Raw genomic sequence first — 25118 nt, 5'->3', positions numbered from 1 at the left:
GGTGTATGTGTATATATGCACATATGTATGTGTATATATACATATATATGTATATTTGTATGTATATATCTTACCATTTGCCAAAGAAACAGTTTGAGTTTGCTAAAGCACTCAGTATCTGAAGCCTGAGTGTTGGGTGTGTGTGTGTGTGTGTGTGTGTGTGTGTGTGTGTGTGTGTGTGTGTTTGTGTGTGTGTGTGCACTTGGCACGTGATACACAATAATAGTATTATTACTTAAAGTTATAAAATTAGAGGGTAGAACAGGATGACTGAGCACTGATATTCCTCCTCCGTCCGGCCACCTTCTCCCTCAATAGAAATCACCACCCAAACACATACACTTTGTGCCTCTCACTTAATTTAGTATATTAACCAATTTTGATGGGGGAAAATATGCCAATTTAGCTTAATGGTTCCTTGTCATATTATTATTAAATCTTTAAACAAAAACACTATAGATATCATGGAATCTATGAGAACCCTCTTGGCTTCCTCCAACACCAGCTCTTTCAAGTCATATCCTCTTATTTGAAATCGGGAATCTGGCTGTGACCAAGCACATGCTCGAGGCACAGTGCTCACCGAAGCCAATGCCACTGCACCGGGTTTTATTTCCTTGTTGTTTTCTTTATTTTGTTACCGTTCGTATCGTTTGTTTTGCCAAAAGAACTTTATTGACAACAGGTTAACTAAGGAGAATGTCGCACTGACAACAGGTTAACTAAGGAGACTGTCGCACTGACAACAGGTTAACTAAGGAGAATGTCGCACTGACAACAGGTTAACTAAGGAGACTGTCGCACTGACAACAGGTTAACTAAGGAGACTGTCGCACTGACAACAGGTTAACTAAGGGAACTGTCGCACTGACAACAGGTTAACTAAGGAGACTGTCGCACTGACAACAGGTTAACTAAGGAGAATGTCGCACTGACAACAGGTTAACTAAGGAGACTGTCGCACTGACAACAGGTTAACTAAGGAGACTGTCGCACTGACAACAGGTTAACTAAGGAGACTGTCGCACTGACAACAGGTTAACTAAGGAGAATGTTGCACTGACAACAGGTTAACTAAGGAGACTGTCGAACTGACAACAGGTTAACTAAGGAGACTGTCGCACTGACAACAGGTTAACTAAGGAGAATGTCGCACTGACAGCAGGTTAACTAAGGAGACTGTCGCACTGACAACAGGTTAACTAAGGAGACTGTCGCACTGACAACAGGTTAACTAAGGAGACTGTCGCACTGACAACAGGTTAACTAAGGAGAATGTTGCACTGACAACAGGTTAACTAAGGAGACTGTCGCACTGACAACAGGTTAACTAAGGAGACTGTCGCACTGACAACAGGTTAATAAGAATGTCGTACATATTGGCAAGTGTTAAAAGGGGTTAAGTGGCCTAACTGGACATGGAAGGAGTGTTGGGATAATTCACACCCAGCACGCAGGTCCAGTGTCTCGGCAGACTACTCCACCATTGCCAGATTCGTGTGTCAACATCCACTTTTCCATCCGCGTGAAATTAAATAACTTATGCAAACTGTGGATGCATAGAAAGCACTCAAAAAGTCAGAGACTGCCCACTACCCAAACTACCCACAGCCCACCCCCACCACCCACCTCTCACCCCCACCTCCCACTGCCCAACCCCCACTGCCCACCCTCACCTCCCTCTACCTACACTACCCACCCCATCCCCACCTCCCCCCGGCTCCCCACTACCCACACTACCCCTACCCACCCTCCACCTCTCATCCCCCACCTCCCACCATCCACCCCCACATCCCACCACCCAACCCCCACTGCCCACCCCCTCTGTCCACTACACACACTACCCACCCCCCACCTCCCAGTGCCCAACCCTCGCTGCCCACCCCACCGCCCACCCCCTCTGGGTCCAAGCTCAGGCTTCATCAAGTCAGTTTTGGTGTGTTACAGACCTGAACCAGAGCTTTAGGCCAAGAAGGCTCACATTCAAACTTCAGTTCAGCTTTCTATCAGCTGTGTGGCCTTGGGGAATCTCCCATTCTACTTCCACAACAGAGAAATAATAGCCCTACTATGCGGGAGTGCAGTGGTGTTTACAGATAATGTATGGAAAGGGGCAGGCACACAGGTATGACAGCCCATTCAGTGAGATGGGATTCGTGATAATATTCATGGAGTTGCCTTACTATGTAATTGTAATTCCCAGTATCTTAAAAATAGCCTGGGTGTCATTACATGATTATCTTCCTCATCTGGTCATTTTTAAGCCACTTTGGGGTCTTCCAGAGACAACCTAAAGCTCTGACCTGAAGCCCGCAGAAAGAAAGGCACCCATCAGCTGCAGCTACCAGTAGTCCGTTCCAGGGCGCCCCTGCAGAACTGCAGCCCAAGTCCTATGGAAGCCCTAGAAAGGTTACACGATTCAGACAAATGGAGTAGGCATGAGATTACAGGCCAAGAGGAAGAGGTCGGGGCTACTATGGGCTGTGGGTTGCATATTCGGCAAATACACTGCAAGCCTTGTTCTGGGTTCCTCACAAAGCACCTCTTTAGGGAAAACAAGATGTTCTTTGTAAATAAAAGTTCACGCATTTCAATAATGAAGTCATTTTCTAGCACTCTAGTGAAAGATATTCTCTCCAGCCCTCTGGGTGAGGACTCCACAGAGGAAGAGGAGTGGCCAGTCAAGAGAGCCACAGGCTATCTCTAGAAAAAGAGAGAAGATCACATCCAGAAACGGACACCCTGCCTCTGGCTCCTGAGGTCATCTACCTCAGGTTCCCTCCCGCCCCTGGAATCCCTCTTCCACCCACTTTCCTGTACACTAGTGGGGGCCACATACAAATCTATATAAATATAGATCAGACATCCGGCGCCTTGGCTACGTAAAAAAGGGATGTGGGGAAGCAGTCAGGAACACTGAATATTCATCTAGAGTCCTTGGAGAGGCTCCAGACAGCGAGGGGGAGGGGAAGCCAGCGTCAAGGAAAGGCCTGACCTCGGGGTCTGAAAGCCAACTTGGAGTGGGAGGGCCTGGAAGGGGAAGGTGGAAAGGGAGTGGTGAGAATGAGTGTGGGAAGGAAGCCAGAGCCGCGCCGTCCTGCCGTCCTAGGTCCCGGCCGCCAGGGAGAGGAGGTGGCCAGGCGCGCTTGCCCGGCTCATGCCAGTCCCGCTCCGCTGTCTTTTGATGCTCTCGGGGCGCTACACTCCATCCATCTGTAGGTCCCAGAAGCGAAGTCTTAGGAGCGGCGGGAGACCAGAGGCAAAGTGAGAGAGGTGGATAGAAGCGAAAGACAAGCAAGAGAGAGAGAAGGGACCACGCTGACTCTCACTCCCTCTTCAATTCAACAACAAAGTTGCAACTTGGGCTCCCGGATCTAAATACTGCAGGCCCAGAGAAGACAAAACACCAGGCATCGCTGCATCTCTTGGGGGAGGTTTCCACCAAGACCCCCAGATCCTTCGCTCCAGGAAGGGCCCTGTTGAATATCAGCAGAGATGGCTTGGAGCACAGCCTGGTGCTCAGTCCTGGCCCTGGGGCTTCTCTGGGGTGCTCTCTGCTCCAACGCAGCGTCAGGGGATGGCAATGCGTTTTCCTTTGACATCGAGGGGAGCGCAGTGGTCAGCAGGCAAGACCCATCTGAGACCAGCGACTCCCTTGTGACACTGGGACGCCTGCCGCCTTCAGCTGAGGTACAGTACCCCCTGCTTTCGCCCTTCTGCTTTGCACCTGTGTATGCCATGCCTACAGGCCGGGCCACAATTCTTTCTCTCTCCTCATCTTTTTGACAACCTAGACTTTCATCTGGACTAGGTCTCCTCCGTTGAAATAAAAGGTTCTGTTTTGAAAGTTCGATTTGGATGTAAGCTGAAAGTTGGGGCTTTGGAACGTGGTTCTTTCTTCCAGTGAGAGTACCCTTCATGTCCGAATGGGTCTGTTAGACTACGGGAGAAGTGTGTGCAGTGCTGGTCTGTTGGCGTGCTCCAATAGTCACTTTGTCAAGCCTTGGCATTTAATGTGCGTGCCCCTCACTGTCCCCTGCTCCTCTTTGCTGTTTGAACAATGGGAGCAATATTACTAAAAAGATCTATCCTGTCTCAAGGTAAACAAAAGGTCTTCTGCAAGGCTGGGGTGCTGGGAGTCGGGTGCTGGGGGTGAGGGTTGTCTGTGAAGGAAGCTGTCAGAAAATTTCATGGCAGGTACCTTAAATTAAAGCAGACCATTTTAATCCAGAAACATGATTAGGTCAAGCCCCCTTCCCAAAGTAAAGCTAATCAGGATATACTGTTAATCAAATGTTTATTCAAAGAGCTACTGTTTTTATATTGATAGACTTTTAAGTTAAGAAACAGCTGAACTGTAGGCTTTTGGAGAAGGATGAATCCACAGTAAGTGATTTAAGAGCCTCTGAGCCTGAAGAGACAGTGGCATGCCCAGGCCACGGGGATGCTAAGTAGGAGAAAAATGAAGTCACCTGAGTTCATGGGAAAGGAAAGAGCAACTGACCTAACACCACACATATACACCACACGCACACATACCATACAACACATACACACAGAACACACATATACACTCCACATATAACACACACATATACAGACACATACACACACACCACATAAACACCACTTCATATACAACACAGCACACATATAACACACACACATATACATACACACACCACATACACACTAAACACATACATAACACACACACCATACACATATGCACACATACCACATACATACTATACACACAACACACACACCCCACATATACACACCACACACATATGCACACATACCACATACACACTACACACACATAACACACACATATGCATATGCACACACTACTATGCCCATGTCTACAGCAATCATACAACCAAAGTGTTGGTGCAGTTGATAATAGCATTAAAAGTCACTGAAGTCCCAACTATTGCTCCTAATTCTACCTGTTGGTAATATAACTGTAGTTGTTACTGTTGATGGAAGATAAATAAAATGCAAAATGATCCTTAAGTGAAAGTCCTCATCATGCCTCCTCAAAAGGGACGCAGGTGGGTAGGACCAGATGTCCCAGTCTCTCGTTTCCAAACATAGGGTCTACCCTATGGGTCTATTTTGAAAGACATAGAGAGAAAGAAGGGACTTCTGGTCACACCCAGACACTGGAGACAGGTCAGAGCAGCCAAACTCCATCAATGGGGAGGAATTGCCTCTCTGATTCTTGGCACAAACCCAGGCAACATTATCTCTGCACCTGTTGCTCCCAGCAGGGACAGTCCCTGAATGAAATGCTTGCCATAGGACAAACTGGATACTGAATACAGGACACTCAATTACACTTGAATTGCAGGTAAACAATAAATAAGTCTCTATTGTGTCCCAACTGTATGCACTTATACTAGACTTTTTTTCATTATTCATCTTAATTCAGCTTTTCTCAGCATTCTGTGTTTGCATATGTTAAATCTAAAGAGATGATCATATCATGTGTAGCTATTTTTCCTGTGTTAGCAGTTTGCAACAATTGTTTGAATATTGGAGGACCTTAAAGCTAATATTGAGGCTGTGAGCAATTTCTCATACAAGCACATGCCCAAGGAAACCGTAGCAAAGTAGAAGGGCAGACTCACTAAACACATTTAAAGTGTAAGCATCTTGCCTTCCTCAAGCAATAGTTTGCCCAACTTGCTGATAAAAACAAAACAAAGCCCTCAAGGCTTTTGAAATCATTGATAGCTATTTTAGACTTTCTGTAGTCACTGTGATGAAGGTGTTACAGGATCTGACATAGGTAGAAATGATTTGAACATGCTGAGTTGTTACCATAAATGGGTTAGATTAAAAAAAGAAGAAAACAAACTCCTTATTTGGTGCTATTTCTCAGAGACCTTTATGCTTCTATCTTACTTAGCTTAATGTTTGTTAATACTGGATCTGTTTGTCTATATTCTTCTGATCAGAAAGTCTGTCAAATGTGCCATGCTGTCGGGACCTACTAGGGTCAAAATACTAGTTGAGGAATTTAGGGAAGAGAGAGAAGATATTAGTCACCCCAGGGAAGATTACAGCAGTCAGGGTAGAATGCCACAATTATGCTTCCCAAGGACACTTTCACATAAGCCTCCAGCTTGCCTGTGGTCTCAGGATCTTCCCAGTGCCCTGCCAGCAGGTTTCCCATGCTCTTTATAGCCCGTAAGCAGATCTTAAATCAAATACATTCCAGAGACTTAATAACATGGCACAACTACTTTACTGGGTTGGGTCAGGAAACTGTATTTACATAAAAAAAAATACAGTCACATTATTCAGAGGAGGGGTTCAAGATGTGGGTGGGAGGGTGCTCTAAAAATATTTCTACTTTATTTGAGTTGGATTTATATGAATGGTCATTCTTCAACTCTCCAAAAGAAGGAAGAAAGGAAAAAAAAAAAAAAAAAAAAAAAAAAACTAAGGCAAGCATGGGTCAGTGGGAGGAGCTTGGCGGAAATCCCCTAACGCTCGCCCCCCAGTCCCCACCCCAACCCGTCACTGCATGCTTGTTCTAAGGCGGGGTCTCTGACCCACTGTGGTGTTCAGTGTGAACTGGGAGCATTTGAGTGAAAAATTAACACAATGAAAGGACAGACAAGGCTGGCAGGCCAGGAAGGAAGGGCCCACCTTTGATTAATAAAATAAAATAAAAAATAAAAAACAAAAAGCTTTCCCATAGGATGGAAAGAATGTGAAAGAAGTCTACACTCCACTTGAGGATTTCCTACCTCCTGCTTCTTGACAAGCAGTTTACTGAGTCCACTCAGCTAAGCGTATGGTAACTGCAGTGGTTTTTAGCAGGCCAGGGTGGGCGGGGGGGGTGGGGGGGGGGAGACTAGTAGTTTCAAAAGGAACCTTCAGGATCCTGACAAGACTTTAAAAGAAGGGAGTCTACTCACTTTGTCAAGTGCACTGTAGCAACCAAGTCTACATTGTCTGTGTGTGTGTGTATGTGTGTGTGAGTGTGTAAATGTGTGTGTATGAGTGTGCATGTGTGTATGAATGTGTGTGTGTGAGTGTGTGCATGTGTGTATGGCTGTGTGTGTGAGTGTGTGTCTGAGTGTGTGTGTATGAGTGTGCATGTGAGTGTATATGAGTGTGTGTGTGTGAGTGTGTGCATGTGTGTGTATGGCTGTGTGTGTGTGTATGAGTATGTGTGTGAGTGTGTGTATGTATGAATGTGTGAGTTTGTGTGTTGGGTAATGTAGTTAGTTGGCCCAGAGCTTTCTCCTCTTGCCTGTAGGGCTGTTGCAATTTCTAGAAATGATGAAACACAGGCAGGGAAATCTCCATGTGTGGATTTTGTTGAAGTGAACAGAAAAAATCTAGCCAAAGACTTCGTGACAAACACAGAAAATGCAGGGAACCGGAGGGAAAGGAGGAATGGAGAGAGAATGTCACCAGGGAACCAGTATCCGAGGATCCTTGGGGAAAGAGGGATTTTTGTTTATTGAGACACAGGGCAGGAGTCAGCCAAGGTTGAGAACACTGGGCTAGCGGTAGACTGTGGATGGAGGCCAGGCAAAGTCATTGAGAACCGTGGGGCAGAGGAAGAAAGATGCCAGGGCCACGAAAGAGTGGGTGGAGCTGGGTTTTATCTTCATCACTGGTTTGGATGAGTGAGAAAAATAAGAGAAACTGATGACTAAGGTGAGGAGACTTCCCTGAGAGAAGAACATAAGCCGTCATGGCCTAACCTGAGTGGGCTTTACTGTCAACGCTGTCACCATGTAACCTTTCTCCAACACTAGCATCACTTCGTAATCCTACAGCGAGCCCACTCTGGACAGCTGACTTGCTTAAAGAAGCACAGCAGGAGACTAACCAGGAGGGATTTTCCCTCTATTCTCTGTGCTGACAAGTGGTTCCAGGCCACCACACATTGTTAGGCTCCCTGCCATTGAAGGGTTGCAGAATGTTTACTGAAAGTCTCTATCTCTTTCACTATCTGCTTTCCTTTTCCTTATCTCAGCCCTTGCCTTGAAGAGATGCAGACAGTAAATGTTCCAGCCACCAGCCACCAGCCTAGGCTGAGGCAGCACTAGATTAGGTCTTGGAGTCTCCACTTTTCGTTCCCACCACAAGCACATTTAGAGACTTACCTTGTACAGAGGGACTAAGAGGGATTAAAAGAAAGCAAAGGGTAGAGTTTTACCATCATCTTCAGGTGGTAAGAATTCTGAGAGAAAATAATACACCAAGCACCATTCAAAACAGAACAGACAGATGCTCTTTAAGAGTGGCTATGAGCTAAGTACCACGGAGAAAATGAGCTAGACCAGGAAGACATGATATTCTACTTGCCAACAGCAAAGAAGATTTTATACAGTTTACTTTGGAAAGGCTGGGATATCGTAGCAATGGCGTGATTAACACTAAGACATTTCCTGACACCTCCATGATGTAGAACTATACAGTTATCATCTCAAGTCACAAACTTGGACATAGGTACAGAGGCAGCTGCCTGAACCACTTGTCGAAAAGTGACCCCGTTGGGGAGGTGTTTACCTATAAAAGCAACCTGACAGTGCAGGAATATCTAGAAAGTGCATAGAACCATTCATAGGGAGCATTTTATTGCATTTTGGGGAGCGTCTCTTTTTTAAACGGAGATGTATAAAATGTCATGCAAAGCACCATTAGATGCTCCTGGAACATTCTGTACACTACATAAACCGTTAAGACACCTGAACACTTGGGTCACACACCTTCTCTGACTTTCAGAGTAATTTTTTTCTTCCTTTTATTCTGGGGATGGGGGTGGCAGGTGTGTGTCTTGGTGCTTGAATGGTGGTCAGAAGACAACATGCAGGAGTCTTCAGAGTTCATCAAGCTGTGGGTGTGTCAGAATTGCTGCTGTTAAGGTTTCCATTCATATACACACATATGTGAACAATATAATAAATATGTAATATATTATATATAATTTACATATATAGGCATGTGGATGTATATGTACAGAACATTTGTTTGTTCATCTATCCACACAAATAAACGTGGTTCCTTCTTTTGGGTACAATAATGTATAAGTATCTGGCTGTAAGTCCCTGTTTTCAGTTCTTTTTAGTACATATTCAGAAGTGGAATTGCTAGACCCTGGGGTCCAATGGAATTCTTAAAATTCAGATTATTACAGAAGCCATACCAAAAAAAAAAAATCTAAAGGGAGCCAGGTGAAGAGGGCGCGTAACCCGGGGTGAGCTCAACCTTGCTAGCTCTTCTGGAAGCTTGTTTGTGTGTTTTTTGAGAGAAGACAGACAGGGTGTGGTGGTGCTCACCTTTAATCCCAGTACTCAGGAGGCAGAAGGAGGCAAATTTTGGAGTTTGGGGTCAAGCTTGGTCTACAGTGTGGGTTCCAGGACAGCCAGGACTGCACAGAGAAACCCTGACTCAAAGAAAGAAAAGAAAAGACAGAATCTGGATTCTTAACTAAAATTGATGAGTCATTTTTAAAATTTCTCCTAGGCAAGTATATCCAAAGGCCAGATTTAACCCAAGGGTGTTTTATTTGTCTCCCCACCATACTTGAAGTTCACCTTTCACCAAAGGCAGACTGGGCATGTGGCCAGACAGATGCTCAAACGTACAATCAGTGCACACACTTCCAGCAGGGTGACTTTGAGCAGGTTAGCTCATCGGTTAGGGACTGCCTCTTTTATTATAAAATGAAAAACCATATTTTCCTCACAAGATGGCTGTGATCGTGTGCATGGACGCCTATCTCTGCGGGCTTTATAAGACAGTTCGCCTCAGCCTCTCCTTCCCTCAGCCTGTCCTCTCCTCAGCTCCTTCCTTCCCTGTGGTAACTTCAGTGAAACATGGCTGGTAAGTGCTTAGTGTCCTGCCAAACAGACTTTGTCATCTAAATCTTCAATGATAACTTCGTAAATTTCATGTTGTCTGCATATTTCCTGGTTGTGTAACCCAAGAGTAGAGAGGGACTAGAGTGTGTGTGTGCCTTATACAGTCTCTGAGAGTTTTCAAATGTTTTTTTCACAGGAAACATGGTATCTGAGTGGCTGAGGAAAATGGTGTGTTTTTTCTGAATCTCTAGAAAAGCCAAATAATAAAACAACAAAGCCAAGCAAAAGAAGTATGAAATTCGGGGAAAGAAACTAAGTCGTGGGAGAAACTAAAGGACAACTTCGCTGTTGTTCAAACCTGACTTGTCGTTTTGTGCCTGCTTGCCTACGACATTCATATAAATATGACGGCCAGACTTGATTTTGAGACATTTGAGTTAGAAGACACAAATCCACTTTCTGGCACATGCTTTGAGTGCCAAAATTAGTACTTCTGAATAATGATTCATTTTCTAGCGTAGGAGATCTGGGAGCTCACTAACAGATAGTGACCACAGGTATTTAAAAACTCTCCTGGGTTTCACAAGAGCAGCCTGCTACTTTCAACTGTGTTTCTCTTTTGCTCCTGGTGTGGTAAAGTTAAGTTCTGGGAAACGGCTTACTAAAGGGAAGTTTAACCACAGATGTTTGTAATTCCAACTTGAGTTTCCCATCAAAGTCCTAATGAAATTCAGCTGCAGGCAGCCTGCCTCTGAGGCTCTGCCTTTTTGTCATGAGAAAGTTTGGGGGAGCAACATTCCGGAGGCCAAATGGTAGTGGGAAATTTTCCATATTCAAACCCAAATACTCTGCATTGAGAAAACAAAAACAAAAAAACAAAACAAAAAAAAAACATCAGAAACTGCTTCTTTTTTTAATAACAAGAGAAAAAGTGGGTGGGTGAGCCTTAAAAATTATCATAATATGCGAGAGGTCCCTCTTCTTACTTCCAGAGTTGTTTCAAGCTTGTATTTCACAAAAGTTAGAGTTCGGTTTGTGTAAAGGAAGGGAAGTAGCTACTGGGATAAATCACTGAGAACTGCTAAGTGTGAGCAACCTAGAACACACGTTAGTACAAATTTCCTATAGCCTGCAATAGAAATCTGCACTGTACCCTACAGCTAAGAGATCTCCCAGGCATGGTACAGACTCTGTGTGCTTATGCGAAATTGTGAAATTGTGGAGTACTATCATTGCCTTAAAGAATATTGGAGACTCTGGGGCTCTAAGGTGTGTCCCACAAAACTTCCCTTGAAGATGCGGCAGCTGCATGGAGTAGTGTTGTCTGTACCAAGTACAATGCAACACAGAGAACAGGACTAAATAACCCTGTGAACGCCAGTGTCAGCCCTACAGACGGAAGAGCGAGGTAGCTAGAAGCAGGGAGAGATGTGATAAGCCTCACAACTTTACTTAGCAGTACTGGAGAACTGCCCAAAATCTTCAATAAAAATGTCAAAATAACTGGATGGTGCCCAAAAGAGAAAAAATTTTTTTTCCTAGTACGTGATACCACAGCACAAATCCCACATCTCAGTTTTGGTTTGGGGGTGGTTTGTTTTTTTTTTAAGCTATCTTCTATCTCCATCAATTGATCTATCTGTTTCTTTAAGTGCATGTGTGTGTGAGCTGGTGGGCTCCACATGCCTGCAGGAAGGATCCTATGGAGTAGAAGAGAGCATCAGATCTTCTGCAACTGGAACCAAAGACAGTTGTGAGCTGTCATATGGGTGCTGGGAATTGAACCTGGGTCCTCTAGAAGAGCAGCTGCTGTTATTAGCCCCCGAGCCATCTCTCAAGTCTCCCACCCCACCCCTACCCCTTAACATCCCCACCCTCGCACACACACATACATCCCAATCTTAAAATGTGGCAAGCCTAATCTGTAGCAAGTTACTCTCTGATTCTTTTTAAGCGTCATTAGTGTGCTGGCCCTTGAGAAGAGTGACATACTTTAGCCACCAAGCACACCCTAAGTGCCACCTCTCTTCCTGCTGATCTGCCACAAATCTTAGCAGTCACAAGCTGTTTTCTGTCCACCCCCAGGCAAGAGGTGATGCTATATATCTGGCATTTGAAGACTGATAGAGTCCGATGGCATGCAGTGAGTGTTTTTCACTGTAGTGCATAAATAATGCTTTGGTCTATCGTCTTCCCCCGGTATTGTCTATTGCAATCAAAGCTAATAGACGCTCCAATTTCCACTCATGGAGAGACAAACCCTGCCGTCTTTATGGCAGCACAGAAGTCAGCAGAAAAGAGGCCTGTTTATAGTTAAACCTGTCTGATTGCCAGTGGGAGGCTGTCCTTGGATTCAAAGCCTACTGTGCCCTGAACTGTAAAGCCAAAGGAAGCAACAGATGGTAGAAAGGAAGTTTAGAGAGTCACTGCTCTCACGGATAATTAAGCTGGGCAGAGGAAAGCAGGGAGATTCACTAGAGACAACTCAAGAAACTGTGTCTACTGGCCCTGCCTTAGATTCGCCCCAGTTGCTTGGGTGGACTTCATCACCTTCAGCATATAAGCAAGAGATCATGGTCATACCCTGACATTACGTGAAGGAAATTTTTACTTCCGTATATCATTACTCACTTTAGTCTCGTTGCTGCTCTGTGCCCTTTCCCTGAATCACCACTCAGAGAGGCCTGGAGCACTGGGTACAGTTGAACCATGGGTACAATCCAAGCTCGATGGTTCTTCACTCCTTCACTAATAAACACATCACTCTTGGAAGATTAGGGAACATGGGCAAGTCCCTTTACCTCCTGTGACCCCCAGTTTCTTTATCCAGAAAAGGGACAGAGAAAGATGAAGATGATGTAATTGTAGTTGATGATGTTCCCTCTAATGGCATATCCTAACAGGCTTAAGGGACAAAATCACAGCTGTTTAAACACCATATCCCTTAAAACCCCACATTCTTAAAAGTCCAGAGACTATGGAAAACACAGGGCCTTGGTCTGGGAGAAGGAACAAGAACCACTTTAATGAAGTACTTTTCTCAGCTTCCCATTGGCTTCTGTGAGTGAGGCTGGGGGGTAGCTACAAGTAAGGGCATGGGCCAAGCCTAGACAGAGCCATTATGACACACCAAGGAAGTGTCTCAGACAGTATGAGCTACAGACACCCCCACATGCACAAGGTATGTCCTCCTGTGGTAAATTAATCCTATGCCAGGGTTTCTAGAGGTTCCTACCTCCTCTACTCAGACCCTTTAGGATGAAATGAAACATGAGGCCACAGAAAGAAAGCACACATCCATACCTAGGTGCCAGTCAAGTATCAAGTACCCTAGCAGAGGGTCCACAGAGGAGACCATGTTTCCCTCAGTGGAATCAGGGAAAACAAGCAACAGCTTGATGCATTATAATTATCAAACAATACCACCTCGTTATAAATACTATGCACTGAAGAGTTGTCCACAAGGTCTTAATGCTATTGGCAAAACAAAGTATAAAGCTTACTCTAGATTCAGAAGGTCCCATTTGGAAACAAACATGTTCTAGGAACTTTCTGGAAGTCAGACGTATGTGAGGAAGCTTGTTTTGGTAAATGATGATCACCAGCCGAGGGGCAGCAGGGGCTAAAAGTTTGATCCTTGAGCACAGTGCAGAGGGGCTATCCATGCCACCTGAGCACAGGCTAGGAAAGCAGAGCATCAGAACAGGACTCCACCTTCTCACCTAGCCAACGCCCTCCTTAGTACATTGAAATCCAGGAGACACCAACCTCTGAAATATAGATTTCAATCTAGATAGGCTAGGGGAGGTGGGGGGGAGTTCTGTGGATCTAGAAAGGGGAAACTTTTTAAAAATATAATTAGTAGAAAGAAAACAGTGAATCCTAGCTGAGTGAATCTCCGTGATCAGATAGTAGAGCCTTGCCCCCAAAAAATATAACTGTAAGGTAGAAAAACAACACAGAATGCAGTTTTGAAGGACCAAAAGACGGTGCCACCTCCTGGAAACATAGCCTCGCACATGAGCTTTTGGAACTGGCTGTAGAGTATAAAATGACACGCGGGTTTTCTGTTCCCATCCCACCCTTCCCAGTAGCTGAGACTAAACAGAGATGGGATAGCTAAAATGTGTTTCCCCGAGGGAATGACAGGAAGAGGTGGCCAGAGAGGAACTGACTTGGGAAATCTGCTGGAATACAGACTGTCACTTGGAGTCTTTCAGAAATGCGACAGCTGTGATGCTTTTCCTTCATAGCAAGGACATCATCCTGACAAGTCCCTATGGAATAAAGAGTGTCCTGAGCCAGGAAGATAATGTCACAAGATGCATAAAAATTAATGCCCTAAAGTGAAACCCATCTGGGCGATTCCTCTGGCTGAGGTTTCTAGCATGTTCGAGAACTGCAAGGGGGCAAGCGCTTGAGTTCCCGGGTGACTCCTGTATCAAACAGGCATCCTCATTTCCTACAGGCTCAAGGTCTCCTTGACCTTGCTTCAGCCCTGAGGCAGCGGGTTATTAGGACCTTAAGAGACAGCTGTGTCCCTTGTGTGGGGCGCTTACTGGCTGAGTTCTAAGGTCTTTCTAGCTTTAATTGCTAAAGACTTGATTAGTACTCCAGGTCCTGGTACTGTTCTGAGCACTTTATGTGTCTCCTTGCTTTATTTCCCTAACATCTCTGAGGAAGGCATTCATATTAGCCCCGTCTAACAAACAGGAAGCGAACAGAACAGCAGCTGAATGGCTTACTCAAAATCATAGCTGAGCATTCTGCTTCTAAGCTCTTAATTTTCTCACTATAATATCATCTAATATCTGTCTCCAGATCTTAAACTCAGCTAAGAAAGGTCCCCATTGTCACCCGGAATGACAGTGATCAGTCTGTGAAGAGCATTTAAATTAGTAGGATGGCCACACTTTGACCTTTGTAAAGTTATACAGTTACAGAACAAACTACCTTGATTGGTAATAATGGAACAGAACACTCTTCTCTTGGAAATGAGAGAAATAATTGCTGAGATAATTTCTGAATGTGAACGTACTCATGTCCCCAGCTTTGCTGAGCACACATCTCTCAGTGGAGTCTTGAGTGGATCCATGATTCAAAACTGTATCAAAAGAATGAGCAAAGAGACTGAGCTGCCTCTGGGGAAGTGGCAACAGGTCACTCAGCTGGGAAACTGAACCGAGGCCTGAGAGGCCACCTACTTTTCTCACATTTCCAGAAAGGCAAGTCACAACAAAAAAGATTCAACAAAAAAGGAAGAGCCTAGCTCCTTTCCTAGAAAAAGCCAAGTACTGTAGGATACATGTTGTCTGAGAGAGGGGAACACGGAGGACCAGCTTACTGTAGAGTGACCCAAAGCACACCTGCTTAGGTCTGGACAGATCCAGGCAGTCCCTCTGGGACCAGCACAGTGGCTGGGGCAGATGTTGTCAGTGACATTCATCTCTAGTAACCTGAAGGAGGGTATCTTTGAGCCCGGTGATCCTTAGACTTTTCGATCCTAGGGATCTCTTAACTCTCTTTCCTCTCTAACCTTATGTTTTATGTTATTTCACCCAATGTGCTCATCAGCTAAGACTGATATGACAAGATGCCCCAGAAGAGGTGGCTTAAACAACAGGAACATACTTTTCCCAGTGTTTTAGAGGCTGTAGCCTAAGACCAAAGAGCTGTCAGGGTTGTAGGGGGAGGGCCCCTTCTTTGGCTGGTAGAAGGCTACAGGCACACATGAAACCTTCCTTCTGTGCATCTCTGGTGTGTTTAGAACAACACAGCGGTCCTCACACATGAAGGCCCTGCCCATGTGACCTCATTTATGCTTTATCATCTTCCTGTGGGCCTCTTCTTCTAATACAGTTATACTGTGAATTAGAATGTAGATTGCCCGGAAGCTGTTTGTATGTTAATGTTAATTCCACTTCCCCAAGAAGGGCTGCCTAGTTATGTGACTCCAACTGAACCTTCCCATTTTAATTAGTAAAATAAAGGAAATCCAGTGACTGGGTGGGGAGAGGAAGGTGGAGAGGGCTGAGAGGCCTGAGGAGGTCAGAGGACAGAGAAGAGAGGGCATGGCAAGATGGAGGTTCCCAAGGACCAGCTAGACCCAGGTGATATTGATTGGCATTAAATAGCTATGAACATTAAGGATTTTATAGGTCTAGTATCTCATATAGAAGGGCAGTTTGTATCTTTGTCTATTTGATGCAATTTTGTTGTGTAGAGGGTTTGTGGATTGAGAATTGAATACATAAACCTGTATGAAAAGCTATCGGGCTGTAGAGTTGTGTTTGTGTGGGATTTGGGGTAGAGGAACACCCCAGGACAGAAGCAGAGAACAGGTGGTAGTAAACCACCAAGGGAAGGAGTTTCTCAGACAAGTAGGGCCATGGTGGCAGCTCAGACCAGGCCCAAAGGTACGTGGGGCTCCATATCAGGGTCGGACCTAAGGAGTGAGACCTCAGGGCTGGTAGAGAGATAAATGATTTATACTTTTTAATATTTACTACAACATTAGAACATCTCAACGGCTGAATTTTGAGAGGTTTGATCCAACTCACAGCATCAGCTAAACAAAATATTCAGCAATATTTAATCAGACAATTCATAACTGCAAAAGAGAGCTGTCAATAAAACAGTGTCCTTGTTTTATTTGAAGTTTAGTCAATAATGAAAATATGCCACTGTTTCAAATTGGTTGTACATTCTTACAGATACAGTGCAATTAATTTTAATTCTATATACTTTTGAAATATAAAAAATAGTCTTCAAACCCTGAATTACTACCTTAGTAATTATTCCTTAGGTTCTTAGGAATATTTGCTTTCACCAGCTTTGATAACTTTATTCTCTTATTCAATGTAAAGTAATTTATTTAGGTCAGAGACCTTATTATAATGCTCACTAAACATCATGTATTCTCCAAATATGAATAAAACACAATCAGAGACATAGAGCAAGCATACTAATAATGCAAACAATGAAACTGTCATGTCATAAAAGCTTGGAGAATTTAGAAAGAATATTTGCTTCTGGTGGGAAGGGACCAAATCCATACATGAGCCATGTGGCTTTCAATTTGGACATTTGAGGTTTGGGGGGAAATCAGCTCAGGATAAGACAAGGTGAGTGGAGACAGAGACACTCGAGGGGGGGTATTAGCCTCTGTTGGTTGGTTAAATGGACAACAGGAGTCACTGAAGATTTCATTATAGAGCAAAGAGAAATGCAGTGAAGGTTGTGCTCTGTAAACCTTAATCTGGAACAGGAACGGATTTCGTAGAGTAGCAGACAGCCCTGAATGACATTTTGGAGCCCCGTCATGGTTTACAATGTCACTCTTAGGCCTCTGGGTGTCATGTGTTGTTGCACTGAAGACTTCCCAGGAAGGAATAAAGCATTCTACTTTTGCATGGCAGCCATTGTCTGCAAAGGAGAAGTCAGAGACTAGGGTCACTGGCAAGGTTTTACCAAGCCAGCTTGTCCCATGTTTGGAGAGCAAGGATGAGGGTGAGGATAACAGTACTGCTGATGTTTATAGAGATATGTTTAATCATGGAGGGAAACTGTATACAGGGCCCTTTTAACATTAGTCCCAATCAATCAATAGCTTTAAATTGAGTCATCACAAGAATACCTTTGGTTCTCTTGGGTTGTACATGAATTCCTCACAGAGCTTTGTGGTTTGTTTTACTAGGGCTTCTCTGTTCTAGTGTGTTTGAAAACAACTGTAAGGAGGCCTAGGAAGTTGACATTGTAAACCATGACCAGGCTCCAAAATTTCATTGAAATCCATCTTCCTGGCAGATCCCAGCAGGATACACACCTGCCTCTGGCCAGTGCTAGCAGTTGGCTTTGTAGAATTTCGGATGTTCTAAGCACCTCCTAACATGAGGTTAAGTCTTTAACAATTGGTGCCCTCCAGAGAGATATTTTTATGCTTCCTTTTCCTTGTCTGATAATATTTTTGGCCCTTTCTTAGGAAATTCCACTTTTGTCTCAGTCGTTACCTGGGTGGGAGCGCTGAGAAAAACAACAAAGGAATTTGGAGAAGAGGGTGGGTGGTGGTGGGCAAGCCTTACTCACTATCTTTTGGTCTTCCTAGCAATGCCCATATGTTTTGTTAAGGTTTTCCTTTTCTAAGCTATTATTCTATCACATTTTATCTTAAAATATAAACATCCTTTTAATATAAAGTGGGTGGTTTCTTAACACAGCACTAGAAAGGCCTCAGTCTTGCTGTCTCTAAAGGAATATGATACTCCATGGGTTGTGCAAAGGTCATCTCTAAAAGCCAAAATGATTCCATTCAGAACAGCAGCAGAAAATTAAGAAAATGAACATCTAAAATTATATCTTGTTTGTCACTTACTTTATAAGCTGTTCCCTCCACACCTGTGTCCCCAAGGTTCACTGTGGAACCTTTTAAATGTTGCTTTATGACATGTATTCGGAACACCTAGGAATAATGACTCATCTGGTGAATTCCTGTGTCTCTTGCATTGCTCAGCTTTTTGAAAGTCATTGATGTTGTTATGTGGAACTCCTAAACATGGGAGTGGAGTGTATCTGACTCTTCCTCCAGACCTCAGGACCCTTTTCCTCCTACAGCTGCCCCTCCCAGCCCTGATATGAGGGTTTGTGCCTAGCCTTGCTGTAATTTGTTATGCTGTGTTCTACTGATATCCCTGGGAGGCCTGCTCTTTTATGGAGAAAAAATGAAGGAGTGGATATAGGGTGGGAGAGGGAGCTAGAGGGAGGGGAAACTATGGTCAGGATGTATTGTGTGAGAGAAGAATTATTTTTTAAGTTTTGATTGTTGAGAAAATATTATTCACAACTTCCAAGCAAAGGAATTTCCAACAACAAATAACTCCATTTAGAAGTGTCAATACTTAAAGGCTTTGTTGTTTATAATGTGTTTTCCGACATATTTCCAGCTTTAAACTTCATAACTGTCTTACAGACCAGGCCACTTGTTGCGAATCTATTTATGAAACATGATGCTATCTGCCAGGTAACCCTTCCCAAGTAACAGGAAATTTCACAGCATTCCAGACAGTGGGGAACTATTGTTTCACTACTGTCCTTGAAGAGGAAGATATTGGTGCTAGAATTTGAGTCAGTTTTCCAAGGTCCCCAGTCTTTGGGATGTGAGTCACAGCAAGTTCCTAGCTTTAGAGGTAGCCTGCCCCCTCCTATCTTGAGGGTTTATTTGTTTGAGGTGCTGGGCATTAAGCTCAGAGCCTTGTATTTGCTAGGCAAGTGCTCTGCCACTGAGTTCTATCTCCAACCACCTATTGTATCACACAGCACAGAACAAACAAGGAGAAGGGAAGGGATAAGGATTCCCCGGAGAATACTGAACTGGATCATCCAATCAGTCATATCAGAGTAAAGCAAATTCTTTACCTTCTTGTACGTCTTACACAGCTATTTATGGCTTAAAACTGATTGGATTACTCAAAAAGTTGAAGTCTAGGAGTCTGAAGAGATGCCTTCATAGGTAATAGCACTTGCTACCCGAGCACAAGGAGCTGGGTGGGAATATCTAGCACTCCCATAAAAAGCCCGGCATAGTTGTATGTGTCACAGTCTCACTCTAGCACCGAAGGCTGAGGCAGGTGTCTCACTGGAGCTCACTGGGTGCCAGGTAGTTCCAGGTCCAGCTAGAGACCCCATTTCAGGGACTAGGGTAAAGAGTGACAGAGTAAAATACATGATATCCTCTCGCCCATGCACACACATGCACAGGTACACATATATGCACACATGCACACACATGCACAGGTACACACATGTGAACACATCACACATAGATCACACATTAGATGCTCTCTTAGCCTAGAGCCCTTATATTTACCTTAATTTTGAATTTAATTTATAATGACACTAACCACCCTTCCCTTTCGTTTTAGAGATTTTAGCCTTGGCTGCGTACAACTGTCAGCCCCTAACGTTTACTTGCCACACTTACATTTAGAAATTAAATATTAAAGCAGGAAAAAAAGACATCAGAAATTTCTCAGTAACATTTTCTAACGGTCACATATAAAATAAAAGAACGACTCCTTGAACTTAAAAAAGAAGAAGAAAGACAGATGTATTTCAAAAGTGAACAATGATACTCTTGTTGCAAAACAACTACAGAAAGATTTTCACATCAATCCTGAAACCCAGGGTGTCTGGGATTTCCCTGCACAGCCCCCAGTCAGGTATTTCCTGACTTCGGGGAACTCCCCTATTATGTTGCAAAATAATTGAAATATGAGAGCTTAATAAAGAAAACCAAATTGTGATCTCTCAAAAATAGTCTGCTCCAGTCCATACCTCACTTGGATCTACCTAGCCTGCTTCCTAACAACCTCTCCATCCCCACTTTTTCTTGGAGAGCTTTTCACTGTTGGTTTTGAAACTTGTCTTCTTCACACTCTGACAGAAAGGACATTAAACATCTATTTCTCCAAAGGGAATTTGACAGTCCACAGCAGAATTTGTTGGACTCTGTGATACAATCTAGATTTGACTTTTGAGCAACATCAAGGGGTGTCTTGAGTGTAATAAAAGACAGAATAAAGGGAATTACAGGAGCTTCAGGCAGCTGCTGTGTGCACAGCAAATTGGTAAGACATCAAAAGGATAAGGTAGCTGTGCCTGGTTCACTTTCAATATGGTAGAACAGCCATGGTTCCTCCCGAGTCTTTGATATGAGGAAGTGCCTCAGTGTAGCCTGTATTTAAGGTGATATAAATATGGGGGGGGTCATGGTCTTTATCTATATAAAGGAAGGTTAAATATGGGAGGGGGTCATGGTCTTTATCTATATAAAGGAAGGTTAAATATGGGAGGGGTCATGGTCTTTATATAAAGGAAGGTTAAATATGGGAAGGGGGGGTCATGGTCTTTATCTATATAAAGGAAGGTTAAATATGGGAAGGGGGGGTCATGGTCTTTATCTACATAAAAGAAGGTTAATACATTCTCTAAAAAGCTTAAAACTGAGTTCTAACTAAAGGACTGGACTTTTCTAATTTTCCCCAAATATTTATTGTTATTTCAGCAGACATTTCTTTTCTGAGCCTGTTTTCTGAGACATACAAAACACCAAACTGTCATTGGCAATGTTTCTTCCTGCTCTTTCTGCCTGATCTTCCATTTGCTTTGTTTTCTTCCTTTCTTTCTTTCTTTCTTTTTTTTTTGAAACATTAAGCATTAGATTACTTTTTTTTAACAGTAAGGTATTATTATGTTGTCAAGTTGGCTTATTTAAGCCAGTTGAGCTTTTGTTTGATTATAATCGGTTCTGTTTTAATCTTCCAACATAAGATTACATTCATAGAGAAAACGTGGGTTTTTTTTTTTTTTTTTTTTTTTCTTCTCTTGAAGTAAAAAGTAAACAGAGATTTCCTTTGAGCATGGTTCAACCATCAAAGAAGTTTATAAATTTCAAGAATAAAAATTTAAATACTGCCCTCAAAACTTTAAATTAGAACAATTACCTGCCCTGTGTGAGCTCCTTGGGGATTGGACTGGGTACAGCAGAGTACTGGGTACTGAGGAGATCCAACTCTTTCTCTCCTCACAAGCTCTCAATGAGTTAACGCAGCCACAAAACCAGATGTTTTCTCCATTTATCCCTCAGCTCAGCTGGATCGAATGAAGGAGGAGAGAAATAAAAATAGTCTCTCTTTAGAGTTAAGTGGCATTGTCCCTATTTATAAGTTATAACTTGAAATTTATTGTCACTTTCAAAATTCCTCTCAAGCCACACAAAAGTGATTCATGAGATCCTACTGGCCACAAAGAATTAGCAAAGCTTCCAGATCCACCTAACACTTATTTTAGGGATTAGAGGGCATCTTCAGTATTGTCAACAATGTATGAAAGAGCCATGTGAACATATTGTAAGATAGAAATTTGCTGAGGAGTTCACACAGGTTTAATTACTGGTATTCATTTAACCTTTCCAGAACATTCCGACAAGTAAAAGGGGTGAATCCACAAGGTATCTTTATTGAGATTGAGTACCAGAAGTGAAAGATACTGGTTGTGCATAATGAACAATAGACAAAAACTTAACCTTAAACCTCTCTCCCCTATAGGATCAAGCAAGAATTTTTCCAGCTCTTTAGCTTCTGTTTCTCCTTTTTAAAAATCCTATCCAAATACCATCTCATCCAAAGAGTTTATTCTGGTCTCCCTTGCTTCTGTGTTAGAGCTCATCTCTGTCTCTTCTTCCCTGTGGCAGATTTTCTCTCTAGGTCTCAACGGTTACACGGGCATCTTACAATTTTTATCATATTCCTGTATTGTAGCAAGTGGCATGCCTCAGATACCCTAGTAAACACACACAGGGTGGGATGATCCCAGAGTTTTCTGACTCCCCAATGGTCCCTGCAAGAGCGTTCAGGATAACTGGTGCTCAACTCCCTTGTGTGCTCATCCTCCATTGTTTGTTGAAAGTCTGCTTTGTGCCAAATCCTCAGCAAACCCTTAAGTAAACAATGGCACGTGAAACAGAAACACCAAGTGAATAAATGACCGTAGCAAACTCCAGACCTAACCGGAACCAAGAGTTACATGCACATTGCTTTATAATTCAAAGGAAGACCTCAACATTCAGGTTAGTATTATAGCGAACCATGAAGTAGCTTCTCTGAACTGTGGATCACCATACCCAGGCAAGAAAGCCTTTTAAGTGAAAAGTTTTCTTTCCCACTGTATATGGAAAAATTGACTATGCACTTTTATAGAGAAGGTCTAACTAAGAAATGTTTATATTGGAACGAGCCCCATCTCTAAATCTGGGCTTGTTACTGAATGGTATTTTGTTTCCTTGGATCAGGGAAGGGGTCTGGAAACATCTGTAACTAAAGTATTGTTTTAAAATCAGCATGATTTTCCCCTCGAATAACAGATAACAGAATTCCTTCAAAGCAAACAGTCAGCATCCCTATTCATTTCCCCTCTGCACTGTGCGTTATTATTGCTGTGGAAATGGCGATGCATGGGTTAGATTGGCAGCGCCTTGGGTATCTCCTTTTTTTTACTTCACTTGATGAACTTTACCTTCCCACTTACAAACATCTCTCCTGCCACAGAAAAGCTGTCCAAATGGCAGTGGTTATTTGGGAGCAAAAATGTCGAAGCTGCAGATGACAGTTTATAAAATGATTTTGGAACTACCCCCAAACCACGGTCACAAACTGTGCTACTTGCATGTGTGAACTTGAAATAAAGATTTTCACTAAATGTCATCTCACCAAAACCTCAAAATGAAATCTCCAGAGAAAGGACAGAGAGAGAGAGAGAGAGAGAGAGAGAGAGAGAGAGAGAGAGAGAGAGAGAGAGAGAGAGAGAGCCATAGGAAAGCCCTCACATGGATGGAAGCCCTATGCAAATGCTGAGTACTCTTCATACCCTAAAATTAATAGACATGGTGTGTGGGCATAGTTCCCATTTTATGAGCAAATATTTGGCATATTTTCTGAGAGTTCTTGTTTTGTTTTTCGTTAGCACCCCCAAATTAAAGAAGTTTGGGGGTGGTTGTGCCCTTCTCTTTCTTTCTCAGAGCAGTTGTTGCTGGGTTTATTTAACTGCTTGAAAAGGACCTGTCACCACTTGGCAGTCATCGGGCCCTGATCTGAAGGTCCATCCCAATCTGATCTGAAGGTCCATCCCAATCTGATCTGAAGGTCCATCTCAATCTGATCTGAAGGTCCATCCCAATCTGATCTGAAGGTCCATCCCAATCTTCTGAACTTTCTTCGAAGTCTGGCACACAGCAGACATGTTAAATGAATCTACTGCTAACATTTTATAAGAAAGTGAGGTAGAATCTTGTGGTTACGTGTTTCATACAATTCTATGTCTCAAAAATTATACCAAAGGTAGAATGCTCATTTAGCATACAATCTTAAATTTGGAACCAATCACAAAGTCTGTGAGATCCACTTTTTCTTGGTGTTGAAGGACAAAGGTGTGCATTTCATGGCTCTGTCAAATTTTCAATGAAGATATTTTATAAGCATAATTTACAGACCATCCTTTTCCTGTTTGATGCATCCAGAATTATGTCATGGTGCCATATATTCTGCCTCACCAGACATCTGCTTCTGGTTCATGAGGGGAAACACCTGCACACACCGGTGTCTGTTACACAAAGGGCATCCTTTCCCAGGGCCTATTGTCAGATCTCTCAGCTGGAACAAGGGAGGTTTCAGATGCACAGCTGGATGTCATGCAGTCAGCTTCCCACAAGAGACATGTTCTCTAATAAGAAATCACAAGTGCTTACTTCACAGTCCATTTCTAGCAGCACACATAAAAACAGCTCAAAACCAGCTATAGATGATTATATTTAAACTAAGAATAGTTGCTGCAAGCCAGTTCCAAATAACTACAGAAGACTGACAAGTAGTGTTTCCTCTCCGGAGTCAGCCTTATGCTCACGGAGAAAATGTGAATATGTTAATAGGGTTTGCTCCTTCCAGCACTCTTGGTTCCTGACATATGCATAGAGAGGTATTCAGATATATAGTTCAGGGAACAGAGTCAAGAAGGTATCAATAAGTTCAAGGCCAGACAGGTCTACATAGTTTTAAACCATCCAGGACTACAGAGTGAGACCCTGCCTCAGTGTCATGGGATTGCATGTGTGTGTGTGTGTGTGTGTGTGTGGTGTGTGTGTGTGTGTGTGTGTATGTGTGTGTGTGTGTGTGTGTGTGTAAGGGGGAGCTAGTGACAAGCTACTGTAAAATAAGGAATTCATCCTGCTGAAATCTCTTTAGTGAAACTCTGTAAGTCTGATAGACATGAATGAAGTTGATTTTCCTCACAGGTATCTCCTGGAGAGGGAGAGAGGAACAGCTTGTCTCCTCTCTCCACTCCCTCTCTTTCTCTCTTCTGGTATGTGTGTGTGTGAGGGGGGTTGTTTTATTTTGTTTTGTTTATTTGAGTCAGGGTTTTACTATGTAGCTCTGGCTAGCCTGGAACTCTCTATTTAGACCATTCTGGCCTCCATCTTGTAGAGATCTGTCTGCCTCCCAAGAGCAGAGGTTAAAGGTTAAAGGCTAAAGGCATGCACCTCCACCCCTGGCACCTTCATTTTATTTTCCTTCCCCATCCTCAGCAGGAGGTATGGCCAACTGCAATACCACTAAGGATGACATTGCCCGACTCTAGGGAAATATCCTGACCAAAGTAAGGCCTCAAGCCAGCTCTGGCCTCCAGTGATTCTGTAAAGACAGCCACGCTCAGTAAGTACCTGTTCTGGGA

General features: G+C 43.3%; 1 protein-coding gene across 1 annotated transcript in view; it reads left to right on the top strand.

Annotated features, from left to right (window-relative positions):
* The first annotated feature begins 3119 nt into the window (after window positions 1-3119).
* LAMA4 (laminin subunit alpha 4) overlaps window positions 3120-25118 on the top strand; it is a 148185-nt gene continuing 126186 nt past the window's right edge. The window contains exon 1 of the mRNA XM_080938313.1: window positions 3120-3690. Coding sequence (XP_080794439.1) covers window positions 3496-3690 — 195 coding nt within the window. The 5' untranslated portion in view covers window positions 3120-3495. The remainder of the gene's footprint in view (window positions 3691-25118) is intronic.

The sequence above is a fragment of the Micromys minutus genome, assembly GCF_963924665.1.
Source record: "Micromys minutus genome assembly, chromosome: 25".
Classification (NCBI taxonomy): Eukaryota; Metazoa; Chordata; class Mammalia; order Rodentia; family Muridae; genus Micromys; species Micromys minutus.
Note: the sequence above shows the minus strand (reverse complement) of the source record. Positions and strands in the feature narration are given on the sequence as shown.